A 12,849-nucleotide genomic window follows, 5' to 3' on the forward strand; every position below is an offset into this window, starting at 1 on the left:
ATGTCTGACAAGATTTACAAGTATTAACATTAATCGAATAAGATGACTATTGTAATCATGTTAAAAATTTATAATCTGATTGGAACCTTTTTTGTGTATGGTTTCCAATTGAATAATAAGAATTTATACTATACTTGTTTAATATACCATTATTGGATCCTTTAACCTTGACTTTTATTGTTATCATTGTTTAATCTTTACTTTAATCTTTCATCTCAAAGTTCTCATCAATTTCTTCTTCTTCTTCTATTATTATTATTATTACTACTACTACTATTGTTATTATTATTGTTATTGTTGTTATATTATTGTTATCTATAATTTATACAATTAACTTTTATGTAGTTCGATCCCAGTCTTGCCGGGTTATTTATTACTTCGACACTCCTATAATTGAGAGAAAATATCAATCTTTTTGTCGTGTCAAGTATGCTGAAAATCAATATCTGATTTGATCATGTTAGCTATAATATTCATCAATAAAATTATACTCCTAAAATCATGCCTACAAGTGCAAGTATCTTCGTGGGATGCTAAAACCAATTGTTGAGCTAAAATTTCTTTTTTGTTAAAGTCATCAAATTCATATGAGTATGAGACACTCGGATTAGTTGTTTGGCAACCTCATCTTAAACAAAGTGAAAGTTTATATCTAGTATTTCGGATATATTTGAAAGTGTGATTGTGATTGTTTTTTAAAATATTTTTATGCTAAAATACATTAAAATGATGATTTTTTTTATTTTAAAAAAAATTATTTTTGAGATTAGTGCATCTAAATGATCCAAAACATATAAAAAAAATTAATTTAAAAATAACATAAATTGATCCATATTTTCAAATATTTTCTTAATATATATATATATGAAATAGAGGTGTTGTTAGCCTTTAAAGCATTACTAAAAACAAAAAAATTACATACTTTTTATTTATTTTTATATATATTCCATAAAAAAATTTCAACCACACCTCATAATACCTCTATCCTAAATACACTTATAGTCCCCACAATAAAGCAACAGCTAGTTTTTAAGTTAGTTTTAAAAAAATTAAGAAAAATCATTTATGTAGATTTAATTTTGATAAAATAAATGAACTCTAAGTGGTCTCCACAATAAAGCAATAGCTAGTTTTTAAGTTAGTTTTAAAAAAATTAAGAAAAATCATTTATGTAGATTTAATTTTGATAAAATAAATGAACTCTAAGTGGTCTCCACAATAAAGCAATAGCTAGTTTTTAAGTTAGTTTTAAAAAAAATTAAGAAAAATCATCTATGTAAATTTAATATTGATAAAATAAATGAACTCTAAGTGGTCTCCACAATAAAGCAATAGCTAGTTTTTAAGTTAGTTTTAAAAAAAAATTAAGAAAAATCATCTATATAAATTTAATTTTGATAAAATAAATGAACTCTAAGTGGATTTCTTTGTTTTATTTTAAAAAAATTAAATATTAATTGAAATTAAATTATTATTTCCATTCCGTTTCCGATCTTAAGAGAACCGAATGTAATTTCACTTTAGCTGATATAAAACAGAGAAAAAGAAAAGGAAAAGAAAGAAAAAAAGAATAGCAGTTCTGAAGAAAATAAAGTGTAAAGGAAAGACTCCAGAGGGGTTTGTTGTAATTCTAAGAATCAAAGGGGCATTAGTATAATTAAAGTAAACATGGATACCATTAAATATCAATATTTAAACAATGTCACGGCCTCCTTCCTCCAGGTCCAGCTGAGAAAGAAGGGTCCTTTGAAACAAGAAAGACAATCCATAGAGGAAAGAGGAAATTCAAAATGTTACAGTTTCCAGCTTTCATGACACAGTACCCAGTTTCAACAAGGACAATTCCAACATCGTATTTGCTACCTTCACAGTGGCCTCAGCCTCAAAGCGAAGAGCTTCTCCTCGCCATGGAAGAATCCGATTTCGAAGACAAGGTTTGGTCTTTTACGCTGTCTCTTTCTTTCATTTTCTGTTTTTCAACAAAAAGAAAAGCATCCCATTTATTATCTTCCATTGTATTCTCTCGTCGAAGCATCAAAATCAAAACTTCCAATTTTTTCTTTGGTCTGATTTGTTAGGATTAATATATTTAATAATTTGTGCAATAACATAGTTTTCTGTGCCTTTCTATCTCTTGTTGTTGTGGGTCTTTTAGTTTGATCAATTTATTAGACCATGCAGCTACTTGAAATGGAGAAATTTACAATTTAGTGATCCATTACGAGGTTTTTAGTTTAATCTTTGAGGACCCTTTGTTTTATAAGCGGTCAGTTTTAAAGATCCAATTGGTAGATATTCGGTTTAGCTTGAGTTGTGACTCGATATGTGCAAGAGACTTTTGTTGAAGCATTGAAATTTCAAAATTCTGATTGTTGCTAGGTGATTTGCTTATGAAAGTTCAAGTCTATATATTGCAATTTTGGAGTCCCATGCCATCATTTTTCTTCTCCTTTGACGTTGTCTAGCAGCACACTCACTACAAGGTCTCTTTATCCTATATACATTTGGTTTCATGTGTGATAACCAAAATGGATAGTGTTGGCATAGAATTAGTGGAACGAGAAGGCATGGTATAGTTCATGCATCCTTTTACCATTTTAATTTAATCTAACTTATTGATGACCCACGAAAGTTGTTATTTGAATGAGTGAAGAATCCTTATACTGGACAATCCAAAGGGGGCAACCTGGTGCCCCATCTGCAGTCATTTATGCTACATGTTGAAACCTCTAATTTGTAATCATTATGAAAGATGGAAAAGAGAGAGCATATTTTTGGGGGCGTAACAACATGATCTGCAGCGCAAAAGAGAGAGAGATAAGTGGAAGCATGGGATTTTAAGATTTTCAGTTTGAAAATCTTGTGTGAAGAAGGGCTGGCATTGAAAGAGGATTGCAATGAAGCCCTCAATGTTGGAGCTTGGGAATTTAATAAATTGTGAATTAATAGCTGTCTTTGGTGCTTTTTTTCCCGAGACCTTTAGATTATCAAACAGATTGTCAAACAGAGAATGGGAGTAATATTTTCATTTTTTAATTGGTCAGTGTTTTGCAATTTTTTCAAAAACACCTGCTTGTTTGGTGCTTTTGATTTCATGAAAAGTTTGACTATGTACATTCATCAGCTCACATTCTTGGAGGGTGCATTTCAAATGCTCTTTGAATTATAAGTTGGTTTCAAATTTTTATAGTAATAATTGCGTCTCTCGTTTATGTGGGGAACATTTTGGGCATATTTAAGAGGCATGTTATTGCATGTGTGTGTGTAAACTCATGGTAGGACGACTACTATCCATTCATGCCACCATTTTTTTCTTCGTTCTCTCCTTAATCTTGCTCAACTATCATTGATATAACTAAGTTTTTGCAGTGCAATGAAATTAGAAAGGGTGATAGCAACCTTGCTGTGATTGGAAAAACAACTGTCGATAACGATAAAGAAGAGTATGACAATGATGCAGATGATGATGATGCTGATAATGTTGAGGAATCTGAAGGTGAAGAATTTGAGCAAGAAACTAGCTGATGATGCCCTCACCCCTTCTATATCAACGAACCCTAGTATTATTTCTTTTTTATTCTGGTTTGGAAAATTCTCAACTTTGTACGACAACTTGTTGCTAGAGTTTATATCAGTTGAAATTCTACTGTTTTTACACTTTCTCAAATTAATTTTTTTTAAAAAAAAATGAAAGCCATTGAGAATTTCCTCAGGAGTCCAGGAACGCAGCATTGAAGATGAGAATATTATTTTTACTTTTTTGCCCTTAAAAAAGCCATTAGTCTAACACCTTGGGAAAGCAGTTTTACGCAAGGAATCTATCGGGACGCTATGGTACTTTCATCTAATTTGTAAATAAATAATTTTAAAAACACAATTTATAGAGGGACTTCTCTTGAAATAAAAAATTCTTTAACTCCTTTCTAATAGTTTTTTTTAATCTTTTTTTATTTTAAAAGAAAAATAAAGTGATTTAATAACTCTTAGAATTAGTAATTAAGATTGTTCGTCTGGCTGATTTCGGTAGCCATAAACGCCCTTCCATGACAACTATTAAATAATCTTAATGACTTTTTTTTAGGCAATGCATGTTGTGAACGGATCCTTGGTTTGGTGTTGGAGTTTTTATTTTTATTTTTTATTTTAATGTATCACCTTTGAATTTTAAAAATATCCATTTAATTTATTTTTTTTTAAATTTGATTTATTTTTATTATAATTTATTTTATTTGAATTACTTTATAAAATTATTTTTTATAATTTTTTTATGTCAGATTTGGTATACATTATTTTTATTATTATTTATTTTATTTTAGATTGTTATTAATTTTAATTTTTTTTTCAATTTCACCCTCTATTTTTTTATATCAGATTTAATTTTTATTCTTTTTATTGTTATTTTTTATATTTTAGCAAATTTTTTAAATTGATATCTATTTTAAATTTTATCCTTCAATATTAAATTAGTTTTGAATTGAGTTTCTTGATTAAACTTGTATTTAAAATTTCACGAGTTGCGAATTCGGATGATTAACCCAACTTTAAGAAATTAGCTTAATTTTTCTTTGTTTGTTTTTTTTTAAGTTCATATTTTTTTCAGTTTAATCTTTCAATGTTTATTTAATTGGTAATTGGGATCTATTTTTTATATAGAATTTTTCATTAATTTTAAAAAAAAATTGGCTTATTCATCTAGGTTATCTCAATTATTTTTGTTTGTCATTCTTTGTTAGATCTAGCTTTTTTTTTCAAAAAAATTTAATTAAATTAAATTAGTTATTTAAATATAAACATACTTTTTATAATAGTGAGCCACTGTCCATAATAAAGCTTCGACAAGGTTTTCTTTACTTTTTTTTTTAGTATGATATTGACGACTCATTTATTATAGTTAATTATCATCATTTTTTTTAATCTTATTTACTATTTTTTATTTTATTTTATTTTATTGTTAGATTAATCAAGTATATTAGATCTAGGCAAATCAATGATGACCCAAGTCTTAGGTTTTTTAACTTTTTTTAAAAACACTAATATGGCACGAGCATTTTTTTTTTTTACATTAGAAAAGAATTGGTCTAGTTCGTGGTGTGGCTCTTGCCCCTAACATAGTGCTTTAATTAATTGTCATAACTCAATTTTTATCTATTTATTTTTTAATATTTTTTCAAAAGAGAAAAAAAATAAATGGAAAAATAAAAAATGATAAAAGGATTGGGAAGTGAAAATCATAGGCAAGAAAAAAAGGGAATAAAATTATAGGAAGTCAAATAAAAATAGTGGTTAAACTTAATCAAAATATTTGATTATGATTAAAAACAAAGAGATTTTGAGCTTATAAAAATAATTGATTGTGATTAAACAAATGAAGAGATTTAGCCTGGTCTAATAATAGAAATTTAAATTTTTAATGAGCAAAAATTAAGGATTCTTATAAAAGAAATAGTGTAGAAAATTAATCTTGTGTATTTAAAGCAAAATTTTTATTACAAGAAAACAATCATCTATTATTTTCTTTCTTAATAAAAATTAACAATATAAAGAGGGGACAATAGATCTTAACTAGGAAAACATAATAGAACAAAAGAAAAAATATTAAACCTTTTTACCTAAAATCTTGTCCATACAACAAAAAGAAAAATATCACCTAACCAAAAACACCAAACCCTAGCCTCCATCTTCCTCCCTTTTCCTATCAAATAAAAATACAAACACAATAAAAAACCTATTGTCTTCCTTTTTAGTTGTAATTCGACAACATATGATCAATATTAACCTAGCCATCATTACTTTCATAGCCTCCTCCCATGCCAATAGCCAAACAACCCTGCTATTGTAAATTCTTCATCTTATTTTCTTTTTAAATTGATTGAAGTTTAAGGAAAAATAAGTATGACTCGACTTAACTTAGTTAAAATTTTAAATTGACCCGTGATCTAGGGTTACACCTAGTAAAAATTCAACCCTGAATTTATTAACTTCTATTTTAAAAATGATCAAAACAAAATTGTCTTGATTGTATTTTAGAAAAATATTTGGGGACAACCTAATTTAACCTTCCTAACTCATAACTCGAATCTTATCTCGGGTTATGTTTTATAGTAATGTTACAACAATATCATTGAACATTTTCACTTGATGGGTAATTTATTAAAGATTTAAAGAAGTTGGTGTGCTTGTGGTGGAGAGGTCATTTAACTTCTTATCTTATAAAGTTTTTAAATCATCAACCACGGAAATAATTTTTTGTTATATATATGAAACAAGAATGAACTCTATTTTGTTTAGTTCACCCACAAATAGAGTTACTAAGCCTTTCACTATCACATAATAAGAAGATGAAAACACCAAAACATATCTCTAAAGGCTTGACAAGAAATAGCTCAGCGTGAAGAATCTACTTGAACCCATTGTCATTGAAATTCAAATCAATGGAGTCTACTACTATTTTTTTTTATTGAAACTCTCCTCACTAGAAAATAAGCAATGAAAGATCACTTCTAGTAGAGGAAGTGAGCATGACCAGACAAGAACACCCTCATTTCTATCCATAAAAAGCATAATCCTCTGATGTCGTCAATCTCCTACGAGGACATCTAAGAGAAGCACCAAGAGATCCATTTGTGACCACTTGACATTCCCTAAAATCCTAACCAAGCCTCTTACTATCAAATGAAATGAAGTAATAATCATTATCAAGAAAAATTAATTTATGCAATATCTCTTCCATAAGCAAAAACATAACATAGAAAAAAAGTCCTTATAATAGGATTTCAAAAACAAAGCAGAGGATGCCACACAAGGCTATATAGCTATATTGCTACTCATACACTCTTGTTCATGGTTAATTATGGCATTATTCATCTTATTAGTTACTAGTATACTCAACATACTCCTCTTCATCTCATTTTATTAATTTAAGCATTAGAGGATCTCGTGTTCTAACAAAGAACTTATTTCATAGAAAAAATCATGAAAGTCACTCTATCAACCTATTAAACTAGTGGTAAGTCTAGTCACTTCACTAGTCCAAAATCATAGTTATAAAAAGTCTAGTCTAATATGAAGTTTCCATAACTTCATCGATATATAATAAACTAGAGAATTCATAAATAACACTATCATAGGCCAACATGACTTATCTTTGAATGTTCGAATAACCCCTCAACTTGAATCACCTTTAAAGCCCTATAAGGGAGGCCATACTAATCACAAATGTATTTTTGTAGAAAACTTAATAGTCCCTAAATTATATGTTCATAAATTTTATCAACTTAGTCTTAAGTTTTCAAATTAGATCTCTCTATTAATGTTCATTAGCTTTTCTGTAATATCTCATATTGATGAGTGAGAAGTTGGTTGTTGGCCTTATTAGTAGTGCTGGTTGTCAACATGTTGTATGCATTTTGAAGCCTCTAGATTGCCAAAAACAAAATCGTGAGGCATGGAAGCGAAGTTAGGCTGAGTCAAAGCAGACAATATACAGCATGTTGAGCCAAGTTATTACAGTTGGTATCAAAGTGTGGTTGTTATTCAGTATACTTTATAATCATGGAAAGTATAATTAATCGCTTATCTTGAGATAAAATGAACTAGGCATGTAATGGTGCCAATGAGGTTGTTGGGCTTTTTAAGTGGGGTAGATTATAATATCCCACATTGATGGGTTAGGAGTTGGTTGGTGGCTTTATTAGTAGTGCTGGTTGTCAATATATTGTACACATTTTGAAGCCTGTAGGCTGCCAGAAACAAAACCATGAGGCGTGAAAGTTGGGTTAGGTTGAGTTAAAGCGGATAATATACAACATATTAGGTTGTGCTATTATATTTGGTATTAGATGATACTAGGTTGTGCTATTATATTTGGTATTAGAGCTAACCTCACTGGTTGTCCAATGATGCCAACGGGGTTATCGGGCTCTTTAAGTGGGGTGGATTGTAATATAAAATCGGTGGATGAGCAGTTGGTTGCTAGCGTTATTAGTAGTGCTGGTTGCTAACATGTTATACGCGTTTTGGAACCTGTGGGTTGCCCGAAACAAATTCACCTATTTTATTCTTCTGAAAACTGCAATTTAACCTCTAGATTCTATTTTCATTCTCAATTCAATCCCAAACCATAATGGTTATCAATTTTGTCTCAATTTTTTAAAACTTTTCAATTAGGCCCTCATTCATGCTCATTACTCTGTCATTACAGTTTCTAAACGACCTTTTTTACTGCATAAAATAACCACGTTGGATGGGGAAGTGTTAACAAAAAATTATAAAAAGACCCTATTGAGAAATATTGAAATTGGTCGGACCTAATTGATCAAATCTATCAATTTGAAACCATTTGAAAACTGGGTATTAAGTTAAGGACTAAATTAAGGCTTTCCTTTTATTTTTGCTCTATGTGATTTCCTTTCTCCCTCGTGTCATCATCCCCTGCTTGCTAGGTCATATCTGCTCTGTGTAGTAAGGTGTTCGTAATATAGGTTTCCATACGAAGGTGGTTGTGAGTTTCTTCTTTTGTTCTTTGGACAGTGTCTTGTAGGCCAAAGAAACTCAAAAGAGCATGTGTTAAATGTAAGCTGCCCAGCAGCCATTACTTCTCAGGTGGTCCGCCACCAGATATTCTGATTCCCACCGTAATTTCTTGACCTGCAAATCTTCAGACAAACAACATGGATAAATTAGAACAGCAACATATTTTTAACCTAAAAATCAAGGTACGAGAGAAACTTACACCCACTTTGTAATCCCAATTGTTCCTCAGCCACAACGAGCTAAACCAGTACGTGTCAAAGGTTGCACTAAGCACGAAACTGAATTTGTCTCTCGTAGCCAACAAAGGGATGGATGGATGCGTGCCTAAAACAGTGGCACACAAGCAAATCTGTTTTAAAAGCCATAAATAAAACCCTGTCGGCAGCCACATATTTGGTGGTGGTGAATTCGAATAATTCAAGCAACTTCTCAGATTTATATAATTCAAAGTCCAAACACACAAAGATTCATGCATTTTTTTCTCTTTTGTCGTCGTCGTAGTCATCATCTTCTTTCTTTTCTTTGTATAAGAAATGAACAAATCAACGAATTCCAGCGTTTAGGAAATTAAATCTAATTATTCTAATCTAATGTTCATAGTATTAGTGCCAATAATCACAACAGTGATGGTTATAACACTGTGATTCTTGTCTGTGGCTTGGAGAGTAGCGGCCTTTATATCCAATCGGAGGGGAGCAACTGCGAGATTGGTGATAATTGAGAAACGATTTGGTAGGTGTAAAGTCGATACTGGAAGCATAGGATGTCGGGGGAGAGATTTTCTTGAGCGATTTCGGAGGAGACAAAATAGCTCTAATCTTCGAACCAGGACAAGATCTATCGAATTCGGTAATCAAGCTCTTTAATTCATCCTCCGATTTTACAGAAATTAACGTCTCCAAGTCTCCGTCTGGTAACTGACACCTTAATTCCACCGAATATCCACAGAATTCACCTAGCTTCACCATCAACTCTGTTTTTAAAAAAATAATAATCAAAATATTGAACTAGATAAAAAAAAATTAACGTAAATTAAGTGTTGACTAACAAAAAACAATAACGAACCTGCATAGGACATTGAACGGTCGACGGCCAGAACTCTGGTTAAACCACCAACGTAACGGAGAACGCCGTCGCTGGAACGAGGAAGAATTTTACCACCGTAACTACATAGAAACTTGAGAGTTTCTGGTTTCGTTTTTGTTTTACAATCAATACTCATCACCTTGTTTTTTCTGTTGATTTCACCTTGTTTTTTCTTTTGATTTTCTTTTCTGAGTGAAAGTAACAATGGAAGCGAGTAGCTAGACTTGAAAAGAGAGCCGGCAGAGACTCCTACAGAGAGAACGAGGGAAGAGAGAGAGTGTTTGGGTGTGCGAAGCGAAGTGGGGGAGTATAAATAGGAGGGTAGGGAGGGACTTTCTCGGAATTTATGAAATGTGGACGAATTTTGTTGGAAACAGAAAGGAAAGTTGTAGGGTAAAGGGTTCCAACTTCCGCGAGAGAGAGTGGGAGTGAGGCCTGAGGGGACGCTTTTGAAAAAAATCAATCCAAATTACATTCGGATATTCGAAAGTATGGTCGGCCGACTAAAGTTTTTTCTTTTTTCTTTTTTCCAGGACGTTTTAAATTGCGTTTTTTCAAATTTTAAAAAATAAAAAATATTATGCTATGTTAAATTGTTTTCTTTTATCTTAATTTTGGGGGACGCTTGCTTATGTTATTGATTGTTTAGTTAATTATGGGATTTTGTTGGACCGCTTTGATTTTTATCTTTTTTCAACCATGTGACCAATGACCATTGTTTTATGTAAGATTCAATGATTGTATAATTGTTTGCTTCTGAGTTTTCTAAAGTACTAAATTAATTTTTATCAAGTAATAAATAATATTCATGACCCAATATAAATATATATTTATTTTATTATTTTAAAAATAATTTTCTTATAGAATAAATAGGAAACAAAATAAAGTGTTGCTTATCCTACATTAAGTCACCAATATAATAATAAGATAGGGCTCATCATAATTTTTTAATTTTTTAATAAAATAATGTTTTTTAAATAAAAATATAATACTATTATTTTTTAAAATAATAAAACATATTAATTCATCATCAAATTATTATATTCAACAGATTAATTTTTTAAATAATTCAAAAATAAATTTTATATAAATTAAATTCGAGTTAGCAAATCATTAAATGAACTCACTATAATCAGTAATAAATACATATACGACTTGTGTTAAATAATTATAGATTAACTAAGAAGAGAAGTTATTATAAATTTAAACTATTTCATATCTTGAAGTCATTTATAGTGTTTTCAAGTGATTAAAAAAGATATCATATATTTTTTCTTATGCTAGCATTAATTAAATCTCAATGACATATTAATATATGTTTCTATTCATTTGAAATAGAGACAATTTAATTGATTTTCCTCTAAAAAAAGAGATAAAGAAACACCAAACTACATAGAAAAAATTTAAATAATACCAATAATTCATTAATTCTTAACGATTTCATTAGGATTCTTTTAACATGTAGTCACGCATGGCAAGAAAGATTTAATAATAGGGACAATTTCGGCTGTATTTGGTTCTTTTCTTGTGCGTTTAACCACATAATTAGACAAAATCATAACCAAGTAACGCATCCATAGGATTTTCTTTGGTAAAGCACAATGAATGAGAGATGCTTGATTCTATAAAATTGCATAATGTAGGAGTGTCTAGAGCCCCAAAGTAGGCTTCTATAAAGGACTTACAACTTTTTGTAGGATATACTAGCTCGGTGTTATGTATTGTGCCGCTAATTGGATAAATTATTTTTTGAACATATAAAAAATATCTAAATATTATTATTATTATTTTAGTAAAAAAATTAAATCATATGAAGGTTAATCTAATGTGATCTAATTAGTTTAATAATTTCAAAGACAACTTGAATGATTGGTAAAAACATAGTTCGATTTACAAAAATTCAAGACAATATCATTTTTTAAAATAATATTGAAACGATAATATATTGAATTGATTCAGGTCAATCTTAGTTAACTTGTTAAATCCTTGATCTGGATCATAAGACCATGATAACCCTATATAAAATAAATTAAAACAAATTATAAAGTTCAATTCTCAATTAACTCAATGTTAAAGAATGGAATTCAAAACAATTAATTAAAAAAAAAATTAAGAATTTTTTTACCTAAATTAACCTGCTAAACTCATAACCTAAATTATGAGATCAAAATAACTTTATAGAAAATAAATAAATAAAATCATCTAAGTCTCCCAGATTAAATTATGATCAAGGTTATGAGATTGTAATAACCCTTTAGAAAACAAATCAAAATAAATTATAAAACTTAATTTTTAATAAACTCATTATTCAAGGTTGAAAGATTTAAAAAAAATCAATATAAAATTAAGACAATAAAGCAACTCAAATTTACTTAGGTTAACCTGCAAAACATGTGATCTGAGTCAAAATCAGGATAATCTTATAAAAAGACAATCAAAATAATCATGAAGCCTAATTCATAATCAAATTATGGCGAATGATGAATGATTAGTACTTAAAAGTGTTTTTTTATCAAGGTTTTATATCATTATTTTGCACTTGAAGTATCAATAACTTCTTAACTAAAACATGTTTTATAATAACATATCTAATAATATAAGATACTTTTAATTTATGATAAATATTCATTTTAAATGTGGGCCTATCACATAAATGAAAGGATTGATTGATGAATTTAAGAACTGAAATTGAAAGGACAAAGAGACGGCCAAACTTAGAAAAAAGATGTCAATGCAGTCCAAACCAAAACACTATTTAGTAATTGGGTTATATCTGGAGCAGTAGATCTCAAATTTAGGTTTACTTTATATGGATGGAAAGATAAGATATAAGTCTACAACTTTTATATGAAGCTCAAGATTTAAAAAAGTCATTTTTAAATTCAAATTATAGCAACAACAAAAAAGTCCAAATTTATTCTACAATCCAAACATTATTTAGTTTTTAGCCCATATCTAGAGTTCTAGAAGTTCAAATGACCTCCATTTTTTTCTCCGAAAAATCTAAGATAATTTCTTACAACTTTCATGTTTTCATGCGATTCCAGTCCTGACGCTATCAATGATGTTTTGGATAGACAAGAGAAGATAAGGATTGCCATCAAGTTAAGAGTTGGTCACCTACTCATCAATTAGTCATAAAATTAATAGTTCCCAATTCTGACCTATAAAAGAAGGCATTTAATATGCATTTAGGCATCTTGGTTTCTAGATCAAGATCATGCTCTTGCT

General features: G+C 29.5%; 2 protein-coding genes across 3 annotated transcripts; one reads left to right on the forward strand and one right to left on the reverse strand.

The window, feature by feature from the left end:
- Positions 1-1,701: 1,701 nt before the first annotated feature.
- LOC105142056 (transcription termination factor) lies at positions 1,702-3,671 on the forward strand. Its single transcript, XM_011049504.1, has 2 exons — positions 1,702-1,934; positions 3,370-3,671. Exons 1-2 carry the CDS (start codon positions 1,791-1,793, stop codon positions 3,523-3,525), a joined length of 300 nt encoding a protein of 99 aa, XP_011047806.1. The 5' UTR covers positions 1,702-1,790; the 3' UTR covers positions 3,526-3,671.
- Positions 3,672-8,567: 4,896 nt separating this feature from the next.
- On the reverse strand, positions 8,568-9,888 carry LOC105142057 (Octicosapeptide/Phox/Bem1p family protein). 2 transcript variants are annotated; one of them, XM_011049506.1, is made up of 3 exons: positions 9,598-9,888; positions 8,738-9,505; positions 8,568-8,654 (listed from the first exon to the last, which is right to left on the reverse strand). In XM_011049506.1, the coding sequence occupies exons 1-2, from the start codon at positions 9,752-9,754 to the stop codon at positions 9,135-9,137; spliced, it is 528 nt and encodes a 175-aa protein (XP_011047808.1). In that variant the 5' UTR covers positions 9,755-9,888; the 3' UTR covers positions 8,568-8,654; positions 8,738-9,134. The 2 variants fall into 2 exon arrangements, with proteins under 2 accessions (XP_011047808.1, XP_011047807.1); XM_011049505.1 differs by having other exon boundaries at positions 8,732-9,505.
- Between the last annotated feature and the right edge of the window lie 2,961 nt (positions 9,889-12,849).

The sequence above is a fragment of the Populus euphratica genome, unplaced genomic scaffold (assembly GCF_000495115.2).
Source record: "Populus euphratica unplaced genomic scaffold, PopEup_1.0 scaffold222.1, whole genome shotgun sequence".
NCBI lineage: Eukaryota > Viridiplantae > Streptophyta > Magnoliopsida > Malpighiales > Salicaceae > Populus > Populus euphratica.